The 26,703-nt window shown below is 43.9% G+C and overlaps 1 protein-coding gene across 1 annotated transcript in view; it reads left to right on the top strand.

Moving 5' to 3' along the window:
* LOC148019265 (DExH-box ATP-dependent RNA helicase DExH3-like) overlaps window positions 1-26,703 on the top strand; it is a 75,981-nt gene that overhangs the window by 10,639 nt on the left and 38,639 nt on the right. Inside the window, exons 2-8 of the mRNA XM_087660850.1 lie at window positions 22,875-23,029; window positions 23,137-23,224; window positions 23,314-23,535; window positions 23,649-23,744; window positions 23,826-24,014; window positions 24,148-24,307; window positions 24,391-24,521. Of these exons, the coding sequence (XP_087516976.1) occupies window positions 22,875-23,029; window positions 23,137-23,224; window positions 23,314-23,535; window positions 23,649-23,744; window positions 23,826-24,014; window positions 24,148-24,307; window positions 24,391-24,521 (1,041 nt within the window). The remainder of the gene's footprint in view (window positions 1-22,874; window positions 23,030-23,136; window positions 23,225-23,313; window positions 23,536-23,648; window positions 23,745-23,825; window positions 24,015-24,147; window positions 24,308-24,390; window positions 24,522-26,703) is intronic.

Here is a 26,703-nt window from a genome sequence, read left to right as displayed (position 1 = left end):
TTGAGGTTCTTTTCCGCTCCAAGGAAGTGCGTGCTCATATTATGCAATGTATCCGGCTGTTCATGGATGGTCAGTTAGTTCACATGGTTCCATGGAGGCCTATGGCAGAGTTTCAGGAGATACTTAGGCAGGCATGTCCAATTTGGGTCGAGGTGGTTGATTTTCCTTTCACATCTTTAGCGACTTCTTCCCTTGGTTCTGAGATCTCTTGGTGAGGTGTTGGTGGAGCCTCGGTTGGCCTCTTGTAATAGGAATAGGGCCTGTATGCTTTGGGATATGGGGAAACCTCGCCCGACCAAAGTTCATTTTGAGGTTCCAGGGTTACAAACTTTGGTTTATGACTGAAATGGGGCACATTTGCTGGACACTGTTTCAGATGTGGACAATTGGGACATTTTATTTCAAAATGTGATAGAAGCCAAGACATATTGCAGCGGTCTATGGATCTTGATTCGGATACACATGACCATCATCCCCAATAGATGGTTCAGTAGCGTGAAGTTGTTCCTAAGCCGATTGTCCAGCAGGGATAAGTAGATGGAAAGAAGGTTGCTTCTCAAGCTGGTATTGAGCATGCATCGCTTTCGGTGGGTCAGAACTTGTCTCCACAAGATAATTCTTGGGTTACGGTGGTTCGTCGTAATGCTAGATAAGAGCCTCAATCAACTCCTGTTCACCCAGCTCCATAGACTATCACTCAGACTTTTAAACGCAAAGGTAGGGGGTTTTATATGGAACCTCAACCTGCAGTTGGTGCGAATGAAAAAAGGGTTTTTGATATTGCTCTGCGCTTTGACTCGAGAGGGAGGTTGGTACTGTTAGCCTGCTCTTTTTCAGTCTCAGTCTGTCATCTCCTGGTTGTGAGCTCCTGTCAGAGTCTGACAGGAGACAGAGGAGCTCTGTCAGGACATTTTCTGTTCAGCATGCAGTCCTGGTTTTGTTCCAGCCCAAACTGGGCTGTTTTTGTGCTGACTGCCCATTTTTCTGGGCAGTCGGCCAGATCTGGCTGGTCGGCCAAATCTGGCCAGGTCAGCCAGTTTGGCTGGTCGGCCAGTTTGCTGGCCTGGGGGCTATTTATAGCAGCCCCCCCAGTCAGTCCAGCATTGCTCTCTGCAGGTACAGCACTGCTCCCTCCGTCTCCGTCTCCGGCATTGGTGCTGCCTCTACTTCCAGTCTGTCCTGGTTCCCTCACCGACGCTCCGGGCTGCGTGCAGGGACTGTTCTGTCCATTCCAGTGTATTCAGCATTCATCTCAGTCAGTGCAGACTTTCTTCCTTCATTCTCTGCTTTCTCTCTCCTCTCCTCTGTGTTCGTGTTCTTCTTCCGTTGCGCACTCTCACAAGTACCTCCTTGGGATGTTTTCCGTTCCTAGCAACAACAGTTTCCTTCTCGTATTTCGATTGCTAGTTTGCAAAGGGCAGATCTCGTAGATGTGATGTAGCGAGATGGAAAGATTTTAGGCAGCCAAAGCAATTGATGTAAAAGGGAAAGGGAGAGTGCGGGTTCAGTAGTTTCCTTTTTTGTGATCCATCATGAGAATTGCATTATGGAATGTTAAAGGTATTTCTTCGGGCAGTAAGCAGTATAGGTTGTGGAAAGTTGTGTTAGCCGGCAATTGGGATGTTTTTTGTGCTGTGGAGCATAAACAACATGCTTTGGTAGGATCATCTTATGTATATAAGGATTATTCAGTCTTTTTTAGTAGTCATTCTCCACATAAATCTGGAGCTATGTTGGCCGTCAAATCTTCTTTGCAACCATCTTTGATTTCTTAGGACCATCGCGGTAGATTTATGATTTTGGAAATCCTATATGAGGGAGAGGTTTTATGGCTAGTGGGTGTGTATGCCCCCTTTTACTGCTCGTGAATGTCGTTAGCTTTGGGATGACTTGCATTGCCTTGCCATGGCTCGTCAAGGCTTTGTAACAGGTGATTTTAATGCTTGTACATTGTTGGATTAGACGACTTCACAGCACTCGGTTATGGATGGTCTTGAGTGACAGGCTTGGGATGCTTTAGTAGCTGTGTCTTTGAAACAGGACATGTGGTCTTGGATGCATCCCTCTCAGTCCGGATATACTTACGTTCTCTTGAGCATCCAAACACATGGGCCAAACTGGATAGGATCTATATTTGTTAAAGTGATTCTTTTCTCCTTGCAGTCATTGATATGTGGGTAGAGTGACAACATGTCTTGTCAAATCATTATCCTTTGATTTTGGAAATGACACATCGATCGGTTCATGCCTATAATGCCTATTCGTTTCAATCTATCCTTTTTGCTGCAAAATCAGTTTCTGGAATGTATTCGGTAATTAATTGATTCCTTTCGTTCTAGGGTCCTATCAGAAGGGATGGAAGCATGGGTTGTTTTTAGGAACAATGCACATTCGTTATCCCGACGGTATGGTATTCAGGATGCTTCTTTTTTATGTGCTGAATTGTAGCATGCGCAATCTTTGTTGGCCCATTCGTTGTCTCTGTGTTAGTTGGGGGATACCACTGATGACTTACTTACATGCATTGAATGGTTGAAAGGCCGAGTTCAATATCTACAAGAATAGGAATATGCTAAATACAAATTGCTGTCCAGAGCGAAAGCTTTGCACGACAATAACTGTCAATCTCATCAATTCTTTGCTCGATCAAATCAGAAATATGCCCAAGAAAATATTGTGCGCTTGAAGAATGCGTAAGGCGCTATGGTGACAGATCTTGCATCCATCATTCAGATATGTGTAGATTTTTATAAATCATTGTTGGGCCCTCAAGAGATTCTTTCTGATGTTGTGCACTCAGCTCGCAAATACATTTGTGATCTGATTAGTAATCAGGTTCAGCCAGGATGGGTAGCCTCAATGGAGGCTGATATTTCAGAGGATGAAGTGGAAGAGGTGTTGTCCCATTTTCCTAGAAGGAGAAGCCCTGGTAGAATGGGCTTCCTAATGAGTTGTTTTCAGCCAATATTAAATAGTTTAAGGATCTGTTGACTCGCGTGTGTTAGCAAGTTTGGAATTCTGATGTCATGCCTTCGGATTGGAAGATTGTTGTCATTCGGTTATTGCCTAAGGTTCCCTCTCCTACCTCTTTGAAACAATGGAGACCCATTTCTGTTATGGGCTCTTTATACAAAGTCTTCTAAAAAATCATTGCCAACAGATTGCAGGAAATATTTTCGCATTTGGTTCATCCACGTCAATATGGTTTCATTAAGGGTCAGAATATAATGCACAACATTTTGAATGCTCAACTGGAGATTGACTTTTAAAAGCTTTAGGTCTGTAGATTGTTATGCTTCAGCTTGATATTGAAGAGGCATTTGATCATGTAGGCTGGTCTTTTTTGAAGCAGCTAACATTCACCATGGGGTTTGGGCCACGTATGGTTTCTCTTGTGGATACTATTAGTTAGGGGGCAGTGACCTGTATTACACTTAATGGAGGGATCACTGATGAAATTGCCTTATCTCGGTCCCTTTGGCAAGGCTGCCCTCTCAGCCCTTTGTTGTTTGCATTGGTCACTCACCCGATGCTTTCTTTGTTGGATAAGTTGGCCAATCAAGGTGAGATTGTTGGTTTGTCTCTTCCCAGTGGGGCCCAACTTGTGGGTCAATCTTTGGCAGATGATTCCTTTATGTTTCTTAAGGCAAATTGCTCAAATGTTGATCAGGCAATGGTAGCGTGGAAACTTTTGCTATGGCATCTAGACTTCATATTAATGCTGAGAAATCCACTCCGCTTTCTTGTACGGAAAATGATTTACAGGCATAGGGCTAGAATGGTATTGTGATCCCTAAGGGAAATATAACGAGACATTTGGGTTATCCTATTGGTGTGGAGGTATTCATGATCAGTTTATGTACTGGAAGTCTTAAGGTTGGCCTCTCCATGTGAAACTTAAAGTTGGTCAATCCATTATGATCAGCAAGATTTCGTTTTTCTTACCATTGCTTCCTTGGACTAAGAAATCCCTATTGGAATTAGTTCAGTCTATCCGATTCATGTTATGGAAAACAAAAGGAAATCGCTTGGGCCAGGTGTGGATTTCATGGCAGCATGTGACTAGTCCTAAAAGATGGGGGGAGCAGCCCTTTTGGATGTTAATTTTCATATGGTTGTTTTGAGGTTATCTCTTCTACAAGCACTTTGTGTTGAGAGTCATCCTTGGACATATATAACAAAATTTTTTATAGAAAGGACTGGCATTTCTCATGGTAGCATGGTTATTCATGCTTCTTGGTGGCATGTGCTTAACTCTACAAGATCTATTAAGGTATTCGAGTCTTTTCTCCTTTCCCATACGATCACATCTTGGCAAGCGATATTACGTCTTGCAGTTTGGTGCCCTCTTGATTTTCGTAAGGAGGAGAATTCCTTGCTAGGTGAAGTATTGGCTACCTCTAGGTTGTTGGATTGGCGTGATAAAGATCTGCAGTGAGACAAGTTCAATCGAATGGCTCGTTTGGGGTTGCAAACAGTCTTGGATGATGTCATTCTTGGGCAGGCCTGTCTTTATTCTTTTTGGCATATTCGTTAGCATTTTCGGGTGCCTAGAGGATATCATGATATTTGGTTGGCCATACATGATAGACTTTCGAGGTACTATCTTTTGTCTACGTCACAGCTATTGTCTCCCTGGCATGATTGGATGTTTGTGATTCCTGATGATTTCGAGAAAAGGCCAGCTAACCAGATATATCATTAGATGATGGAGGCCAAGAGATGGGTCACGGATAAGGCTAATAAAGTATGGCATATTCAGGATAGCAAAAAGAAGTGGTAGGATAGATTCATGCAGCTCCAGAAATCTAAGGTTCCGTATCAAGGAAAAGTGTTTATATGGAGGCTACTTATTGGGGCTCTTCCTACTGGGAATGTGCTGCATGCTTGTAAGATCTCTACTGGTCAATGTGTATTTTGTACTACATGTGATGAGACAATGCTTCATCTTTTTGTCTCTTGCCCTGTTGCGAGACAGATTTGGAGTTTTTTTTCTCGGGTATGGTTCTCGGTGACTCAACACCGGATATCAGCTCGTTCGTGGATTATGGGAAAGATGACTTCCATGACCTCTTTGTGTTCAGATTATTCTTGCCTGTTTCATTTCCTTAGATGGACTGCCTTGTGGCATATTTGGCGTACTCGGAATGCCTTCATTTTTGATTCAATATGTGGCATTCATGGTCATGTGGCTCGAATTCGTGGTTTAGTGTTGTGGTGAATCTCCTCTATGGTGTCTGCTGATTTGGTTCTTCTTGACATTGCTGCTCCGAAGTTGGATACTGTTCGCTCGATACCAGCTGTTCTTTTGGTGTGACATTTCTGTGTTAGAGTTTGTGTAGACTTTCCTTTATGTCTGTTATTTTTAATGTTGACCTGATGGTCTGATGTAAATATTTACTACTTAATTCAATTATCTTCACGAGAGAGAGAGAGAGAGAGAGAGAGAGAGAGAGAGAGAGAGAGAGAGAGAGAGAGAGAGAGAGAGAGAGAGAGAGAGAGAGATGCAATCTAAAATTTTAGATAGACAAAAACAACACATGTAAAAGATGAGAGAGGGATAGAACGGTAAGAAAAAGCTTACTCTTCAATTTTTGGATAGTCAATATCAAGGCTGAAGATTGAATCAATCTATTCCACAGTCTATGAGTAGGTTTTCCATGTTTTGGGATAAGGAGAAGGCAAATGATAGCAAGCAACACCTTTCTAGGTGAAATCGTTAAATTTTTTTAAATGTTTTTTGCTAGGCAACAACCTTTTTGGCAAAATTGTGATATTTATTACTTTTTCTAGTATTTTTTTTTCTCAAAATTGTGTCAAGTATAAAACATGATTTCATACTTCTGTTTTCATATGTTTTTCATATGTTTGATTGGGCAATTATACGCATCTAATAAAAACTATGTCCGAGATGATATCCATTGTAAGATTCCCATGGAGCATTAAGTAGTGGAAGAGATTGCAATAATTCTAGAGTTTTTTTCCTATCATACTTAAATTTTTAACACGCTAGATAAGCCTCAATGAAGCTGTGCATATCTCTTCGTAATGTTGGCTAATAAAAGAACCACTCAAATGCATCCAAAGTGGTTACCCTTTCTTTATGTCTTAGAAAGGAGGTTCATGACTTTCTTTAAGTATTTTTTGCTCAATAGAAAGAGTGACACAAAGACGATTATTCATGAGAAGGTAACTTTCTTTGATGGAATTATTTGGATGAGAATCTTTTTTTTTATAAATTTACCTAAAGTACTGCAAAATTAGAATCTTAGTCATAAGTATGCTTATAGCTTGAAAATCTTCATGATGGGCTACTGTAATAGTTGCAATGTGAGATACTCTAGAAAGAGCAGCTGTTAGCAACAACTATATTTTTTTCTAGGGCATGCATAATTAAAAAATGAAGCATAGACAATAAATTTTTTCATTCCACATGTTTCTTTTCCAAATGCTTTTGAGTCTTGAAATACTCCAAGCTCTGATGACCACGTTTTATAAGAAATTCATTGTCTAGAAGATAATGTTTTTATATCTTCAAAGCATGAATCCACAACCAAGAGCCCATTTTCGCAAATGTTATATATCTTATCCACATAATTTAGATGATGGCTTTCAAATGCTATGGCATGGTCTTCTTGATTAAACATTGTACCAATATAATCATCGTACGGATCTAACCTCTAGCACAAATGGTTTAACTGAATCTGGAATGATAAGAACAGGTCTGAAAGTAAGGGCTATTGTTAGCTTTGTGAAGGCTGTTTTCTCTTTTTTCTTTTATTGAAAAGCGTTCTTCTTCTTTGTAATATCATTGAGAGGAAAAGCCATATATACAAAATTCTTGATGAAGAGGCATTAATAGAAGCATTGGCTAGTAAAGGATTGCACCTCATGTATATCATGAGGATCATACCATTCTTAGATTATCTTTATCTTTTTAGGATCCATGCGAATCCCTTCAGAAGAGATGTCATGCCTAATATAAATTATTTTATGTATTAAAAATGCACTCTTTTTACTAGTTATCAAGAGTCTATTTTGTTAAGTTGCTATAGAAGAATCACTAGGTTTTGATAATGCTCTTCTTCATTCTCGCTAAACACAAGAATATCATTAAAGAAAGTATTAACATATTGTTGCGATGATCTCTAAAAATGCTTTTCATCATTCGATTGAAGGTGGTTGGTGTATTGGTTAATCCGAAAGGAACCACCAGGAATTTATAAAGACCAAATGAAGTGTGAAAAGTAGTTTTGTGTGCATCTTTTGATATTACCTTGATTTATTGATACCCACTTTTCAAATAAATGTAGCTGAAAACAAAATCTTCGAGTCTCTTAGATGATCCAAAATGTCGTGGATTCTAGGAATAGAAAATCGATCCTTCACAATGATTTTATTCAAGACTTGATACATAATGTACATCTTTAATGTGACATCCTTCTTTTGAACAATATGAACCGATGGATAAGATGGCGAGTTAGTTGATTTGATTACCCCACGGTTGAGTAGGTCTTTGACTTGCTTTCTAATTCTTTCTCGCTCAGGGTGGCTTACACGGTGTGGTGTTATATTAGGAGAATTGCATGGAATAAAATCAATGATGGTCTTTTGGGCCTTTCAAGGGGAAGTAGATAAGGAGGTAAGGGTGGATAGACATCCTTAAGTGCAAGGAGTTGGTTCCAATGGTCTTGGATAAGGAGGAACTCAGAGGAGGAGGCATTGACATGTCAATTTTCCCAAAAAAAGATGAAGAACAGCAAGAAAAAGACAATCGAGAATACCAAGCAAGACAAAGCAAAGGTGATTACTTGCCACATCTGTGGCAAGATAGGCCATTGGAAGGATAGTCCTATGAAGGACACCAAGAAGGAGAAATCTATAAAGGACTCTAGAGCAGTGGCTACTTCTTCATGAGTGGCCTTCCCATATTTGTAGGTGACCGAGGATTCGTCATTGGTGGCTTTTGATATAGCGATAATGGCTCCATAGCCTTGTGAGTGGATATGGACAGTGGTGCTTCCCGCCACATGACTCCTTCTATTGATGGTATTCGCCTATATGCATTCGATGCATGGTCAAATTCTCATTGATGACGGCTCTTTGGTCCCTAAAAAATGACAAAGTTGATATGTTGCTGATTCTAGATGGGCATGGTGGTGTTCACACATCGGAAGTTCTCTATGTGTGGGTTTTGAAATATCATTTACTTTCATTGAGCAAGATTTGGGCACTCAGCCTTACAGTTGAGTTAATTACTCGTTCCAAGTTCTTGATGAAGATTCAAGGCAGGTCCTTTGTGTAGGTCACAAGGAGAATGGAGTCTACAAGATGCGGATTTTGTTGGCCTTTACCTCTCTTCTTTCTTTATAGACACATATCGAGCTATGTATGTTCGGTTCGGCCATCTCAACTACGAGTTTCTTAGGAAGGCGGCTCGTGGTCTACTTGTTCATGGCTTGCTGCAAATTGGGGTGAGCCGCCTACCATGTGTCTTGCATTCATGGCAAACAATATAGAGATGCAATTTCCAACAAGGCTTCATATAGGGCCAAGGAGCCCTTGGAGCTTGCTTTGATGGATTTACGTGGACCGATGAGTATGGAATCCCTTAGGCGAGTTTATATTTTATGCTAATTTTATTGATGATTTTACCAGGCTGATATGGGTGTATCTCTTGGAGTTGAAGTCTGAGGCTTTCTCACATTTCGAGGATTGGTTGATCTTTAAGGAGAATTGGTTTGGAAAGAAACTCAAGATCTTGTGATCTAGCAAAAGAAAAGAGCTTGTTTCCAACAAGCTTGCCAGGCTTTGTGCAAATTGTGATATTCATAAGGAGTTTAGCAATACAAACACACCTCAAGATAATGGCATATTGGACTAGAAGAATTGGAGTGTGATTGAGATGGCACGGACCATGATGGAGCATTAGCAAATACCATAGTATCTATGGTCTGAGGTAGTGGCTATCGCTTTCCACATCCTTAATCGGTTACCTACGTTGACTGTCGTTGGTATGACACCTTTTGATGCTTTGGTCTAAAATTGGATGTATCTTAATTTCAGGGTATTTGGGTATGAGACACTCCATAATGCAAGGATTAAGGGAGTTCCTGAGGAGCGGTAGTCGTAGGATCACCCGTGGCAATTTTAGAGGAACCAAGCACATACCATCGAGCTTGTTTGTATGAACTACTGTTTGATGACTCATGTTATATAGAATAGAGAGCCCACTTGCATGAAGGAGGCTTTGTAAAGTCACAACATTGTCGAAAGGCTTTGGAGTAGGAGTTGGAGGTCATAGAGTGGGATGGCACTTAGGATCTTGTGCTGCGGTTTGTTCATTGGAAGATGATTGGAGTCAAATGGGTTTTCAAGACCAAGTACCACAGTGATAGCACTTTGGATAAGCACAAGGCATGGCTGGTTGCTAAAGGGTTTGGGCAAAGGCTAGGAGTGGATTTCCATGATACCTTTGCACCTATAGGTCGGATGGCTACCATTAGTGTGAGTGAAGTAGTGCAAAAGCATATGACCAAGATTGAGAGTGAATAGAGAGAGAAGAGAGAGAGAAAGAGACAGTGAAACACAGGGAATCTGCAATGAAGAATGCTGTATAAGGAAGCAAATATGTACACGGGCACAGTGTATGTTTGTGTATGTCTCCACCTCGAAGATCTCATGGGCTGTGAACCTCGAAGTATGTGTAGGAGTCTCTACGATCAGTAATCAGGAAACTTGTGATCGGAACAACTGTGCGTTGAAAACAAGCAATAAATAGCATGATGAAAATGATGAAAATATGCTGTCGGTTGTATTTAATGCAGCTGACCATACTATTCGACTAGTAATTGGGTTGTCTAATTGCAATGCTGACGCGATGATTTGACCAGCGCTGCCATGTGGCACACCTCCGGACTATATGGAACTACCAACATACACAATTGATAGAAAATGGACGGCCTATCTCACAAGAATGCGTGTCCAAGAGATGACAATCTCTAACACCCCCTCTGAGATCGTGGACGAGGCATGAGACCGAGGGATCTGGAATGATGCCAAAGTAAAGCGTGTGGAAGCGCCTTTGTAAACAGATCGGCAAGATCGTCCTACGTCTTACAATATACCATATAAATAGTCTCATCCAGAAGTTTCTCCTGACTAAAATGATACCGAATCTCGATGTGCTTTGTCCTAGCATGAAACACAGGGTTCCAGACCAAGGCAATGCAACTTGAATTTGCCGCATTGAAGAACTATAGAACATGTCTGCGGGCATCCAAGCTCTTCCAATAACCTGCGAAGCCACACTGTCTCACATGTGGTAGAAGGTGCCGCCCAATATTCTACCTCAGTTCAAAGATAGGGCAACCATGGGTTGCTTCTTGCTACTCCATGAAACAGCACCTGCACCCAATATAAAGCAACAACTTGTTGTGGACCGTTGATGATCCATATCGCAAGCCCAATTCGAATCACTCCAACTTGTAAGTACTAAGGTTGCATCACTTGTATCCGTTGGATAATAGATCTCGAGATTGGAGATTCCTTGAAGAAACCACAAAATCCATTGAGCAGCTTGCTAATGCACCATCTTGGGTTTACTCATAAACCTGGCCAACACACCTACAATATAACATAAGTCAATAGGAGTATTGAGAAGCCATATTATAGAGCCAACCAAGTGTCTTTAATAGGCAGCATTTGCCAAAGGAGAATCGGAACAGCTTGTGGCCTTCTAGTTTGGATCCATAGGGGCCGTAATAGACTTGTATCCCTTCGTCTCATACGTAGTCAAGAGCTCTTGCATATAGTGTTGCTGGGATAGAAAAATCCCCCGCGGAGTCTGATAGATCTCATGACCTAGAAAGAAGTGAAGAATTCCCATATCTGTCATCTCAAACTCCTCATGAAGTGGTGCCTTCGTCTGCTCGACCATTTGGGCATGGTCACTTGTCACAATCAAGTCGTCCACATATAAGGACAAACAACACATGGCCTTCACTTGAGGTGTGTACATAAAGCTGTGGTCGGCCTTGGAACGGTGATACTCCAATCTCTCTAGGAGAAACAAGTCAATCTTCTCGTTCCAAGCACAAGGAGCTTGCTTAAAGCCATATAGGGCCTTCTTCAACTTGTACACCTTATCATAAGAAGAACCGAAGCTTGGAGGCTATTCAACATAGATCTCCTCCTTCAATTCCCCATTCAAGAAGGTAGACTTCACATCCAATTGAGGGGCCAGCTTGTGTGGCTAGCCAAGGCAAGAATTGCACGAATAGTAGCCATCTGAGCTGTAGGAGCAAAATATCATGGAAATCAATGCTCGGGCGCTGGGCAAAAGTAGCGCAGTGATGGCACATTGGACAAACACAAGGCCCGCCTTGTTGCTAAAGGTTTCTTAATCAACTGCAACTCTTGCCCCATCTCTTTCTGCCAATGAGGTGGGCTCCCTATCATACATGACATGAATTATCAAACAGTAATTAGTGTACGTAATCTTGGTGAAATGTGCTTGGTTCCTTCAAGAACGCCGCAGATCATCTTGTGGCTGCCACTTCTTAGAGACTCCCTCAATTCGTGCATCATGAAGAGTGTCATGTGCCCAACGAGAAGGCCGGATCACTCTCGTTGCTCACCATCTGGTGAAGTCTTAGGAATGTCCATTGACTGTTGGGTTGCAATCGGAGAGTTTATTGATGGAGAAATAAACTCCTTAGTCGAAGAAGAATCCTCAAGAGGCATGGGCTCTAGAGAGACAGTTGCAAGGGTCCAACTATCTCTTGGATTGCCAAGAACGGGGTGTTTCTCACCCCCCTTAGAGATTGATACTTCCACAAATAGAACATCATGGCTCGTGTAGACATTTCGCTTGATGGGATCATACAATCAACAACCCTAAGACTGCGAGCTATAGCCCACAAACACTTTTGGAAGTCGCTTCAAATTTGTCATGTTGTGGTTTCGGGATGTGAATATAGACATCACACCCAAAAACCTTGAAATAAGAAACATTTGGCTTAGATCCAAAATAGGCCTCATAAGGCATCATACCAACAACAAAAGTAGGAGAGTGATTAAGGATGTGGATTGTAGTAGCCATAGCCTTAGCCCATAGACACTATGGGGTTTGTCAATGCTCCATCATGGTATGAGCTGTCTCGATCACATTGCGATTCTTTCGCTGTAAGATGCCATTGTCTTGAGGGGTGTTTGTGTTGGGATAAAAACGAGCAAGCTCATTAGAAACAAAATTCTCTACCCTTATTTGATTGTAAGGTCTTCAATTTCTGGCCCGAGCGATTCTCCTCAAAGAGTAATCGATCCATGAAGTTGTAGAAGGCCTCTGACTTCAGCTTCCAAAAATAAGCCCATGTCATCCTGCTGTAATCATCCACAATTAGCATGAAATACAAGCTCCCTTTAAGAGACTCCGTCTGTATCGGTTCTCAAAGATCAGTAGAAACAAGCTCCAAGGGTGCTGAAGACCGCCTCGAAGCCTTGTTGGGAATAGTATCATGAGTTTGCTTCCCACGAATGCATGATACACACGACTGTGGGCTCACCACAATATCCAACAAACCTCGAATAAGCTGTTTCCTAGATATCTTTTGAAGATAATCATGGTTGAGGTGGCCAAACCGAGCATGCCATAGCTCGGATTGAGTCTGAGAGGTCTCGATCCACGATCAAGAATCCAAAGGAATCCACATCGAACTCGACCAAGAGACCAAGAGCACAAATCTTGTGCATTGAAAGGAAATGGTATCCCAAGGCCGGCACATAAAGCACCTCAGAAGTATGGGCACCACCTTGTCCATTTGGAATAAGTTGCATGTTACCCTGACCTTGAATAGAGATAGAAGAACTATCACCAATGAGAATCTGCCCATGCAAAGGCTGCAAATGAGCAACACTTGTTGTAGAAGGAGTCATGTGCTAGGATGTACCATTGTCAACAATCCACTCTTGAGTGTGTGGGGCCGTCAACGTAGTATCAGAGGCCTTTAGGGTTGATGCCTCAACCATCTTTAAGTGGAGGAAAGCAGCCGATGGGGGAGCAGCCACTCCTCTGAAATCTTTTGAAGATTTCTCCTTCTTTTCCTTGTCAGGACAGTCTTTCTTCCAGTGACCTATCTTGCCACAGATGTGACAAGTGGACTCCTTTTCCTTGCCCTTCTTTGATTTGTCCTTTTTCTTCTTTTGGTCTTCCCCTTCTTTTGAGAGGACTGACCTATCAATGCCTCCAATTTGGAAGCCTTGGTCCCTTTCAATTGCTCCTCTTGGTCCAAGACTATAGGAACCAACTCCTCGCAACGAAGAGTCTCTAAGTGTCGTGAAGCAATCAAGGTGGAATAAAAACCATTGAAACGAGATGGTAACTGTGAAAGGAGAGTTATCGTCATGTCTTTGGAAGTAATCACCTTCCATGTGTTCTGCACTTGCATTTGAAGCTGCCCTAACTTGTTGATATGCTCCCATATAGAAGATAACTTGTTAAAACTCCTGGTTCTCATTTGCATTTCCAAAGAAACTCGTTTCATGACGGTCATTCGTTTATACTTCTGATCAAAGCTCTAGTCATATCTCCTAAGCCATTGTCAAATGCTCTATATGGGAGATTGCAACTAGAGTGCATGAGAGAAATAAAAACAAGCGGATGCGAGCATTTAGTTTGTCTCAATGCGCTTGAGCCTTTGCCAACTCCAACTTATCACTTGTAGAGAGTTTGGACTCATCTCTTGATGAAGGACGATGGATAGCCTCCGTAATAAGTTCCGCCAAATCATAGGACTCCAAAATGGCAAGCATCGTAACATGCTAGATGTGGTAGTTCTTGCCATCGAGCTTTTGCTTTGATGGAAGAGCCGGTAACACAAGCACCTTCCGGTCCGTGATTGCCTGAAACTCTATCTTGGCCTCAGAAGACATCTTTATCTAAAATGCTTGCACAAAACACAAAAAAAATCCCCCTCTGATTGTGAAAACGTAGCTTGCTAGGGCTCTTCTCCACTTGTCCTGCTCCTCCTCCACCCACCAGAGGTGATGAAAAGGTAAAATCTGCACGTGAAGACCCAAAAGGCAGCCTTCTTCCTTCTCAAACAGCAAAAATCAGCAGTAGCTTCAGCATCTTTACTCCTTTCTCGCATGCCCATGCTTGCCTCAGCCTTGTTCTGATGCGCAGCCAGCTTGCTCACCCTTGAATGTTGGAAACAAAGCCTTGTGTCATGTTGAAATCTCCTCTTTAGGTAGGTCCACCCATGATCAGTCCTTCAATGCTTTGATACCATGTTAGAGTGAAGTGGTGCAGAAGTGTATGACCAAGACTGAGAGTGAATAGAGAGAGAAAGAGAGTGGAACATAAAATCTGCAATGAAGAATGTTGTACAAGGAAGTAGTTATGTACATGGGCACAAAGTGTATGTCTGCATATGTCTCCACCTTAAAGATCTCATAGGTTGTGAACCTCGAAGTATATGTAGCAGTCTCTTCAATCAGTAATTAGGAAACCTGTGATCAGAATAACCAACTTTACTCCTTTCTCGCATGCCCATGCTCGCCTCAGCCTTGCTCTAATGCGCAGCGAGCTTGCTCACCCTTGAATGTTGGAAACAGAGCCTTGTGTCATGCTGAAATCTCCTCTTTAGGTAGGTCCACCCATGGTCAGTCCTTCAATGCTCTGATACGATGCTAGAGTGAAGTGGTTCAAAAGCGTATGACCAAGATTGAGAGTGAACAGAGAGAGAAGAGAGAGAGAAAGAGAGTGGAACACAAAATCTGCAATGAAGAATGTTGTTTAAGGAAGTAGTTATGTACATGGGCACAAAGTGTATGTCTGCATATGTCTCCACCTTAAAGATCTCATAGGTTGTGAACCTCGAAGTATATGCAGCAGTCTCTACAATCAGTAATTAGGAAACCTGTGATCAGAATAACCAACCGTGTTGAAAACACGCTATAGATAGCTTGAAGAAAAATGATGAAAAAATGCTGTTGGCTGCATTTAATGCAGCCGATTGTACTGTCCCTGACCAGTAACCAGGTTGTCTGAGTGTAGTGCTGACATGTTGATCTGACCAGCGCTGCCACGTGGCTGTTAGCGATTATCAGGTCCTGGCGGTGCAGGCAGCCACGTGGCAGTATGGTCGGACTGACCAGTCGGCCAGTCATGTGGCAGTCCAGTCGGACTGACCAGTCGGCTGCATTTAAATGCAGCTGACCTGCTTTTTCTGGGCGCATTCTTTCTGGCTATTTATAGCCGATGTTCTGCACATCCTCCCATACTTCTGATTACAGATCTCAGGCTGGAGATTCGTGCAGATTACAGGCTGGAGATCGTGCAGACAGCAGCGTACTTTGAGGTGGACAGCAGGTTGCATCGTCGAGGTGGAGACATGCAGTCCCGCGCACTGCGCCCGTGTCTATACCTGCATATCTTTGTATATAGCACACTTTATACAGCAGATCTTCATCTTCCACTGTCTCTCGCTCTCTCTCTTCTCTCTGCGTTTACTCTCTCTCTCAATCTTGGTCCCACTCTTTCGCATCGCTGCACTCTGACATGGTATCAGAGCAGTGAAGAAGGGATGATTGAGTGAAGAACCTTCTTGAAGAGGAGATTCCATGGCGACACAAGGCTGCGTTTCCAGCGTTCGAGGGCGAGCGGCAGGGCTGTGCATCGGAACAAGGCTGAAGCGAGCGCGGGCGCTCGGGAAAGGAGTCCAGTTGGTGAATTTGCTGCTGTTTACTGCTGTTTGAAGAGGAGGAAGGTTGTGTTTTCAGCTTTCAAGTGCAGGTTTTACTTTTTCATCGCCTCCGGTGGGTGAAGAAGGTTCAGGACGCGGAAGAAAGAGCCCTAGCAAGCTGCGTTTTCACAGTCAGAGGGGGCTGCTTTTGCGTTTTTGCAGGCATTACAGGTGAAGATGTCTACAGAGATTGACTTGGAGTTCCAGACGATCATGGATCGGAAGGTGCTTGTCTTACCGGCTCTTTCCTCAGATCAAAAGCTCGATGGCGACAATTACCGCATCTGGTGCGTGATGATGTTGGCCATCCTTGAGTCTTACGATTTGGCGGAGCTTGTACAGGAGGAGATCAACCGGCCCTCGGTGAGAGATGAGTCCAAACTCTCTTCCGATGCTCGTGCGGAGTTAGCCAAGGCACAGTCTCATGGATAAACTGAATGCTCGGATTCGTTCTTTTCTTTTTCTGTCTTGTACTACAGCCGTGATAGCTCACATCGAGCACTTGATGGTGGCTTGGGAGATATGGCTGGAGCTTGACTAGATGTATAACCAGATGACCCTTATGAAGCGGCTTTCTTTGGAGGTGCAGATGCGGACCTTGTCCGTGAACAAGTCTTCTTCGTTGCGGGAGCACATCAACAAGCTTAGACAGCTTTAGATGCAGGTTCAGAATGCGGGGAAGCCGATTTCCTCCGAAGACATGGCGATCACACTCTTGTCCTAGTTGCCGCCACTATTCGGTGCTTTTTACTCCGCCTTTATTGCTTTGGGGCGTGAGTCTACTCTTCGGTGGGAAGAGTTGGTTCCTATCGTCTTGGATCAAGAGGAACAACTGAAGGGACAGCATGCTTCCAAGTCGGAAGCCTTGACAGGTCAAGCCTCTCAGAAGAAGGGGAAGGACCAAAAGAAGAAGAAGGAGGACACCAAGTCAAAGAAGGACAAGGAAAAAGAATCCACATGCCATATTTGTGGTAAGACCGGCCATTGGAAGAAGGATTGCCCCGACAAAGACAAGAAGGACACCAACAAGAAGGACTCGAAGGATTTTGGAGCGGTGGCTGCACCCTCATCAGCTGCGTTTCTTCATCTAGCAGTCATTGAGGACTCTACACCGAAGGCTTCTGATGCTGCGATGACAGCTCCCAGGTTCGAGAGTGGATCGTTGACAGTGGTGCCTCCCGGCACATGACTCCTTCATTAGTTGGTGTTGCCCAGTTGTGACCTTCGCATGGGCAGATTCTCATTGGAGATAGCTCTTCGGTGTCTATTGCAGGACGGGGTGAGATGTAGCTTATTCCAGATAGACGTGGTGGTACTCATACCTCAGAGGTCTTGCATGTGCTAGGTTTAGGGTATCATCTACTTTCGGTTCATAAGATTTGTTCACTTGGACTTTTGGTGGAGTTTGACAGTGATTCCGTGCGAGTCCTTGATCGTGGGTCAAGGAAGGTTCTCTCATCAGGATATGAGGAGAACGGCATCTACAAATTGACGTCTTCTACCGCTCTTCCTACTCTTCTTCTTACCACTCAGACACAATCAGAGCTATGGCATGCTCGGTTTGGTTACCTTAACTATGACTATCTTCGGCGGGTGTCACGTGGACAGCTTGTTCGAGGATTGTCGGATATAGTGGTGAGCCAGCAGCCATGCGTCTCCTGCATTCGTGGGAAGCAGCATAGGGATGCGATTCCCAACAAAGCTTCGCGGCGGTCTACTTCACCGATGGAGCTTGTATTTACGGATCTTTGTGGCCCTATGAGGAACGAGTCCTTGAAAGGGAGCTCGTACTTCATGTTGATCGTAGATGACTACAGCAGGATGACTTGGGCCTATTTCTTGGCGTTGAAGTCGGAGGCTTTCTCCTATTTCAAGGATTGGCTTCTCTTTGAGGAGAACCGATCGGGCCGGCGATTGAAGACCTTGCGATCCGACAAGGGTGATGAATTTGTTTCTAATGAGTTTGCTCGTTTTTGTGCAGATAAAGGCATTCACCAGGAGTTTGCCAACACCAACACTTCTCAAGAAAATGGCATTCTTGAATGGAAGAACCGAGTGTGATTGAGATGGCGCGCACCATGATGGAGCACCGACAGACACCTCAGTTTCTGTGGGTCGAGGCTGTGGCTACTGCAGTCCACATCCTTAACCGATCCCCCACTTCGGCCGTTGATGGGATGACACCTTTTGAGGCTTGCTTTGGGACTAAGCCCGACGTTTCTTATTTTAGGGCTTTTGGGTGTGATGCCTATGTCCACATTCCCAGGACGCATCGTGATAAATTTGATGCGGCTTCCCGTAGACAGGTGTTTGTTGGCTACAGCTCGCAGTCCCAAGGCTATCGTTTGTATGATCCCGTCAAGCGAAATGTGTACACCAGTCGAGATGTGCGGTTCGTGGAGGTTCCGGCCATAGCAACGGGTGAGGAGCATCCCGTTCTTGGAGATCCAGGGGAGAGTTGGGCTTTCGAGACAGTTCCTTTGGAGCCAACGCCTTTTGATTCTGATTCTGTTTCCGATACAGAGTCTACTGTTCCACCGGTCATCCCTGAGGAGTTACCACCGGTGGATATTTCAGAGTCTTCAGCTGATGGAGAGCAACGAGGAGAGGTCCGGCCTCCTCCTCGTTGGGCCCGTGACACACTCCGAGATTCAGGGATTGAGGGGGTCCCTGAGGAGTGGGGACCGCAGGATGGTCTGCGGCGGTCATGGAGGCACCAGGCACATTCTACGGAGCTTGTTTGCTCTAACTATTGTTTGATGACCCGTGTTATGCAGGATCGAGAGCCCATCTCCGTGAAGGAGGCTTTACAGTCCGCACCATGGAAGAAAGCTATGGAAGCCGAGTTGGAGGCTATTGAGAGGAATGGCACTTGGTATCTCGTACCTTGCCCTTCACATAAGAAGGTGATTGGCGTCAAATGGTCTTCAAGACCAAGTACCTTAGCGATGGTTCTTTGGATAAGCACAAGGCTCGCCTTGTTGCTAAAGGTTTTGCATAGCGCCCAGGGATTGATTGTCATGACACTTTTGCCCCACTGCTCGTATGGCGACTATTCGAGCTGTTCTTGCCTTGGCTGGCCATAGGCGATGGCCTGTCTACCAGTTGGATGTGAAGTCAGCCTTCCTCAATGGTGATTTGAAGGAGGAGATCTATGTAGAGCAGCCTCCTGGCTTTGGATCTTCAGATGGGCAAGTCTATAGGTTAAAGAAGGCCTTGTATGGCCTTAAGCAGGCTCCGCGTGCATGGAACGAGAAGATTGACTTGTTCCTTCAGTCACAGTTGGGATATCGGCGTTCCAAGGCCGATCCGCAGCTTTATGTACATACTTTCGAGGCTGGTTATGTGCTTTTTGTGTTGTATGTTGATGATTTGATTGTCACAGGTGATCATGCACAGAAGGTCAAAGAGATGAAGGCAGCTTTACATCAGGCGTTCGAGATGACGGACTTGGGTCTCCTCCACTTCTTCTTGGGCCATGAGATTTATCAGTCTCAGAGGGGGATTTTCATCTCTCAGCAGAGATATGTACAGGAGCTCTTGGTTTCTTTTGCGATGGAGGATTGTTGGACCATTTCTACTCCTATGGATCCGAACTGGAAGGCCACTTCACATTCAGATTCTCCCTTGGCGGATGCTTCCCGCTATCGTCAATTGATTGGATCATTGATTTGGCTCCTCAACACTCGTGTTGATCTTTGTTTTGCTGTAGGTCTCTTGGCGGGGTTCATGAGTGAACCTCAGACGGTGCATTGGTAGGCTGCTCAACGGATACTTTGGTATTTGAGGGGAACCTCTGACTTTAGGGCTTCATTATCTAGCAGGCACAGGTGGTTCAGATCTTGTACTTGCCGGTTGGAGCGACTCGGATTGGGCTGGCGATGTGGACCACAGGCGGTCTACTACAGGCTACTGTTTTACCTTGGGTGCAGGTGTTATCTCATGGAGTAGCAAGAAGCAGCCCATGGTAGCCCTTTCGTCTACTGAGGCGGAGTATCGGGCGGCGTCTTCCACCACATGTGAGGCGGTGTGGCTTCGGAGATTGTTGGAGGAGCTTGGCTGTCCCCAGACTCGTCCTACTTTGCTGCAATGCGACAATGAGAGTTGCATTGCCTTGGCCCGGAATCCTGTTTTCCATGCCCGGACGAAGCACATAGAGATCCAGTACTACTTCATTAGGGAGAAGCTTCTGGATGCGACCATAGTTGTGAAGTATTGCAAGACGGAGGACAATCTTGCAGATTTGTTTACGAAGGCGCTTTCCCAGGCTCTACTTCGGAGACATGCCAGATCCCTCAGGCTACTACCCCATCCAGGCTCTGAGAGGGGGTGTTAGCGATTATCAGGTCCTGGTGGCGCAGGTAGCCGCGTGGCAGTCTGGTCGGACTGACCAGTCGGCTAGCCACGTGGCAATCCAGTCGGACTGACCAGTCGGCTGCATTTAATGCAGCCGACCTGCTTTTTTTGGGTGCATTCTTTCTGGCTATTTATAGCCGACGTTCTGCACATCCTCCCACACTTCTGATTACAGATCTCAGGTTGGAGATTCGTGCAGATTACAGGCTGGAGATCGTGCAGACTGCAGCGTACTTCGAGGTGGAGACATGCAGTCCCACGCACTGCGCCCGTGTATATACCTGCATATCTTTGTATACAACACACTTTATACAGCAGATCTTCATCTTCCATTGTCGCTTTCTCTCTCTCTTCTCTCTGCGTTCACTCTCTCTCTCAGTCTTGGTCCCATGCTTCCGCATCGTTGCACTTTGACAGTGGCATACCTGTGGATTGTACAAAATTGCCAACACACACAATCAACAGGAAATGCATGGCCTATCTCACAAGAATGCACATCCAGGAGATAATAGTCTCTAACAATTGGGCCATTCTTGTCTTAGCAAGCCATAGGATATAGCCGGTTTATTAGCTAGATGTGAAGCTTGCCTTCCTTAATGGTGATTTGAAGGAGGAGATCTATGTTCAACATCCTCTTGACTTTTTCTCATCAGATGGCCAAGTTTAAAGATTGAAGAAGACCCTTTACAACCTCAAACAGGCTAGGCATGCTTGCAACAAGAAGATAGACTCATTTCTCTAAGGAAAGTCAGGGTATCAGTGTTCCATTGTTGATCCCTAGTTGTACGCCCACACATTAGTTGGAAGCTGCACTTTGTTTGTGTTTTATTTGGACGATCTCATTCTAATAGGTGACCATGCCCAGAAAGGTAAGTAAACAAAGGGGGTACTACATGAGATGTTCGAGATGATGAATATATCATCATATGGGCCTTTACTTCTTTCTAGTTGAGATTTGGCAAACTTTGAGGGGGATTTTCATCTCCATGCAACGGTTTGTGTAGGAGCTTTTGACTACTTTTGAGATGGAGGTGTAAGACTATTTCTACTCCCATGGATTTGAACTAGACGGTCATGGGTTTGTGCAGGAACTTTTGACTACTTTTGAGATGGAGGTGTAAGACTATTTCTATTCCCATGGATTCGAACTAGAAGGTTATAGCCCTTGCAGATTCCCCAACGGATGATACTACCAAGTACAAGCAGTTGATTGGGTTGTTTATATGGCTTCTAAACACTTGGATTGAGTTGTGTTTTCCTATAGGTTTACTTGTGGGTTCATTGGAAGGTCGCAATGAGGATTTTGTGGTTCTTGAGGGGGACCCCCGACCTAGGTGTTTATTATCCAATAGGTACATGTGATTTACCCTTTGTTCTATAGGGTCGGACGGATTCAAATTCGGCTGGAGATGTTGATCACAAGAGGTCAATGACATGATATTGCTTTACTTTGGGTGTAGGTGCTATATCTTGGAGTAGTAAGAAGCAACCCGCAGTTGCCACGTCATCTATAGAGGCAGAGTATAGAGTAGCATCTTCTACCACGTGAGACGGTGTGGCCTCAGAGGTTGTTAGGAGATCTTGGCTGTTCTTAGATAGGTCCTACTATACTTCATTGTGACAATGAGAGTTGCATTGCTATGGCATGGAATCTTCTATTCCATGCTAGGTTGAAGCACATTGAGATATAGTACCATTTCATTTAGGAGAAGATCTTGGATGAGACAATTGATGTGGTGTATTGCAAGATGGAGGACAACTTGGCAGATTTGTTTACGAAGGCTCTTCCTCAAGCCATTCTTTGACAATACTTGAAATCTCTGAGCCTTAATGCCATGTCTAGGATGTGAGAGGGGGTGTTAGAGATTTAGTCATCCCTTGGACGGGCATTGGCTGTGTACTGTTGTACAGTTAGTACTCTTGGGCATAGTTACACATTTTCTAGTGTAGGTCGGACAGTTTTCAGCAGTCATTTGATGGTTTTTTCAGTAGTCTGGGTGGTATGGTCCACAGTGGGCAGTACATACTGACCCTGGGCAGTGCCACATGGCAGTTCGCAGCAGTTTTGCTGCAGTTCTGCAGTCAGCGAGTTTTTTGCTGGTCAGCCACTTCTTGTTTTCAGGTGGGGGAGAGATCATCTGGCAGAGATACATTTGATAGTATGTGTACATATCTGCCTTCTTCATTTCAGCGTTCATTCACTGCAGATTTCTGCATTCTATTGTCTCTTTTCTCTCTCCCTCTTCTCTCTGTTTTCATTTTCTTCCACTCCAGCCATATGCTTCTCATTCGCTGCACCTTTGACGCTTACCACCCTCCATTCTTGCTTGTCCTTTACTAAGGTTAAGGCCAATTTAGTGGTGGTTGGCCTGTTATGTGCAGTTATAATGTAGATTCCACATGTATGACACTTCTAAGAAACTTAAAACATTTGACCTTGTTACTGCTGGAAAATGCTCAACACTTATTCTTGATGTTAGATGTGTGCCTTTGAGGATTAGAATCTTGCAGCTTTGTTTATTTTATCCACTTATGTCAAATGCACATCTTCCTACCGAAGGAACTGATCAAACCTGGAATATACAAGCAGCGCTCCTGCTTACTTAAACTGAATGCTTATTTTGTTGCTAGCTGTGTCTCACAGGAAAATGCCACTGGTTTTGAAGAATCTTAACACTTTTGTGCACTGTTTGAACTTGAATTGATCACTAAAAAGACATTATCACATGGGTTTTGTCATGAGTTATTCATTGACATAGCAGCATTTTGCAGCGTGTCTGTTCAGCAACAAATCTAGCTGAGTGGAAAACAAGGCTTAATGCATTTATGCACAATCCTTTGAAGCAAGAGATTGTATCCATGGACAAAAAAGACAGGAGGGATTATGCTAAACTCTCTCTGCTGGCCACACACTTTGGCCTTCACAGGTGACAAATCAAAATTTTGTGTAAAATAATTTATCCAAATGGTATACTTTCTAGCACTACTCTCATTATTGTTGAAACAATGCTGATAAAGAATTGTATGTGGACAGTCAAATGTATGGAAAAGTAGTAGTCTTCAGTAAGGTCCCGCTACCACACTATAGAGCAGACCTGGATTTGAACCGGCCAGTGAGAAAGGTTAGTACATTCTGCAAACAAGGTGCCTTTTGCATGGTTTTCTATTACGACGCTGCTTGGTATTAAACCAACTATACTGCTACTTTCAGGTGTGCATTTCTCCTGAAATTCATAAAGAGGTGGACCGACTTCTTGAGAAACATCTTTCTGAAAAGAAGGATGTTGCGGAGGAGGAAGATAGTAACATTGATACTTCTCACCCCTTGCATGGCAATTCGGTTCTTAGTAACCCACATGGTTTAGGAAAGATGTCAGAGAGAGTGCTGCAAATGAAAAACAAGCAGCTCTTAGATAAACAATGTGCATGGCAGGTTGGTGGATAACCCAGTTGCAGAAACTGTAGATAGCGAGTTTGTATCTTTTTCTGAATGTAGTTGGTTAAGCGTTTCACCTTTACTAAAGCTCCTGTTGTGGTGATATACAGAGCTCACCAGAGGGGCAGAAAATGATGGCGATAAGGCAGTCTCTGCCCGCCTATAAGCAACGTGAGGCATTGCTTTCTGCTGTGGCAAACAACCAAGTATGCTGTACTAAGTTATTAAAAGTTACTAATCTGTATGAACGATTATCCCTGAGAGAATTGACAAAGTTCTATTTGTAGGTCCTGGTCATCTCCGGGGAGACTGGTTGTGGGAAGACCACTCAATTGCCACAATATATCTTAGAATCAGAAATTGAAGCTGGTCGGGGAGCCTCTTGCAGCATTATCTGTACACAGCCACGACGGATATCTGCAATGTCAGTTGCAGAAAGAGTAGCTGCTGAGAGAGGAGAGGCATTGGGTGAATCTGTAAGATGATTAAATGGGGTGTTTGATGATTTAATAGAGTGTTTTCAATGGAAGTCTCTGCTAGAAAGCTTGTTTTCTTACTATTTGTGATGTCATATTATTGTCTCATTATTGCTTATGATGGCTAATGCAGGTAGGCTATAAAATAAGATTGGAGGGGACAAGAGGACGGGACACTCGCTTACTTTTTTGCACAACTGGGATTTTGCTCAGGAGGTTACTGGTCGATCCTTCCCTAACAGGGGTGACCCATGTCTTGGTGGATGAGATTCATGAAAGGGGAATGAATGAAGGTATGGTAATATTTAGATACTTTTTCTTGCCTGGAAGTTATGTTGAACTGTTGAGAACTCTGAAGCATCATTCTGAACTGCAGACTTTTTGCTGATTGTGCTAAAGGACATTCTTCCACGCCGACCAGATCTCAGGCTTGTGTTGATGAGTGCAACTTTGAATGCAGAATTGTTCTCCAAATACTTCAATTCTGCCCCCACTTGTCATATACCAGTATGTATTCCTATCCATGAAGTCTATGCTTCAATAACAACCTATGGGTTTTATAGTTTGTTGGTAGGGAACACATCTAATGCTGATCTGTATATGGTGAATTCTCAGTGTAAGTGCTATTCTCAAACTTCCCTTTCATGTAGCAAGGATGAATGAACTACGCTATGAAGATGTAGGAATAAGTGGTGCCAAACATGCCAAGAATGAGATTCTTCACCAACTGCTGCCGCACGGACAAGCATGCCACATTCGCACATGTGCATGTGTAGGTGAAGGTGCATGGGCAGACATGCATGCAGAGAAACAATCATAAAAATGATCTAACCGAGCTCCATACAATGCTTTAGCGGCAAAACTAACAAAAAGAGATTGGCGCAAAGAACTTAAGTAGGAGTGGCCATTTTAAAGATGACATGCTCAAATATTGGCAAGTTATGGATTTTCCAAATAGTCCGTAAAGCCCAAAATTGAACCCAAAAGAAGAAGGTAGCATGTGACTTTAACTTGGATGGGAACACACCAAAAAACCAAAAAAGGCTGCGGAATCTAAAATGTGGGAAGTGAAGCCCAAGAGAATCAAACACTCTCCAATGAGTTCTTGAGAGTGAGCCTAGAGGTTTCTATTTAAAGACATTTTTTGCATTCTAGCACATCATTGTGATCATTATTATAATTATGTGATTGATATTGATCTATCGTACTTTGATTCATTTTAATTGAGTACATTCATTGATCATCATTGTGATTCAGTATTCTTGTGCTTCATCTCTTTACCCCAAATCAACCCCCCCCCCCCCCCCCCCCCCCCCCCGCAAGGCTCTGCTCGCGCGCGCACAATTACTCCACATTTGGGCCAACAAAAACTGAGATTGAGACACACACCCCAGGCAGGCATGTGTGCACACACGGCAAGCAGCAGATGAAATGGAGCAGAAGCAAAGGTTTCTCTCTCTTACAGGCATAGCAATTGCGGCGTACACACAAAAGAGAAAGCAGAGCAGAAGCAAGTAGGGGCTGTGTACTGCAGATGGCAGCCTCACACACAGAGATGGGGGGGCAAAGGCAGCAGAGAGGAAGGTAGAAGAGCTGACTACAAAGGTAGAAGCAGGCCCATGAATTTGCGGGCAAGGCAGGGTCTAAGAACAGGGGTATGCAAGCAGGGCTGCAGATGAAGGCAGCAAAGGTGCATGCAGCTTGAGTGAAGGGTTTAGGGAGCTTGCTGGTAGAGGAAAGGAGCCCTAGAGGGTTGCAAGGAGACATGAAGGTACAATCAAGAACATGTCAAGAAATGGTAGTGTTTGTGAGGAGAAACACAGAGTGTATGGCAAATACTGCGACCAAGAAAATCCAAAACATAGAAAAAGAATGAAAAATGATGAAACTTGAATCATGTTGATACAACGGAGCAGAGCTTAGAGATGTGCTGCACTATCCAAGCTGATCAGGTGACAACACCCAAAAGGGATTTGCACTGTGAAGGGAGCAAAATGTAGTCCCTTGGATACAGGTGTTGATGACAAGGAAAAGAGCTACTCTATGGAGGGAGTGAAATGTAGTCTTCTGGGCATTGGAATGTTGGAGTAGACAGTGGAAGATGAAGGACAATAGTAGAGGGAGCGAAACATAGTCCTGGAGGTATTGGAAAGGAAGGATATGCTGAAATGTCTCTGGGATGATCATTACTATCAAGATGATTGCTGGGCAGCCAATTGGAGAAGAAAATGCAAGAATGTCAGTGAAGATATCTCCATGTAAGTGGCTGTAGACAGGCGACTGCTGGGCAGCTCTTTTGGAGTGAAGAAAACACAAAAATGTACGATTTGATGTAAGGTTAATAAAGAGGGTGTAACCTGTTGTAGAGGGCTTGAATCTGGTGCAAATGCAGCCTCTGTAAAGTGGCTGATGGCTGGGAACTGTCACCTGGGTGCTAGGTGGTGGTAGGGGCTGGAAATGCACAATAATGATGAAGATGATGTGTTGTACTAGTCCAGGGAAGAGTGAAACCAGAATATGCAGCAGTGGAGATGCTGAAGAATGGACGATGTGGACTCAAAACACAGCAATCTAGGGTGTTTGGAGCTGATGGTGTTGTGAAGAAGGCCTCCAAAATGAAATTGCTTGCTGGTATGGTGTCACGATCAGCTGGATAGCACCATGAACTGAGATATCTATCAGGATAGGG

Source organism: Lygodium microphyllum, chromosome 20 (genome assembly GCF_053477565.2).
Source record: "Lygodium microphyllum isolate KBCC chromosome 20, Lygodium_microphyllum_v1.1.10, whole genome shotgun sequence".
NCBI classification, from domain to species: domain Eukaryota; kingdom Viridiplantae; phylum Streptophyta; class Polypodiopsida; order Schizaeales; family Lygodiaceae; genus Lygodium; species Lygodium microphyllum.
This window is presented reverse-complemented; position numbering and strand designations above follow the sequence as displayed.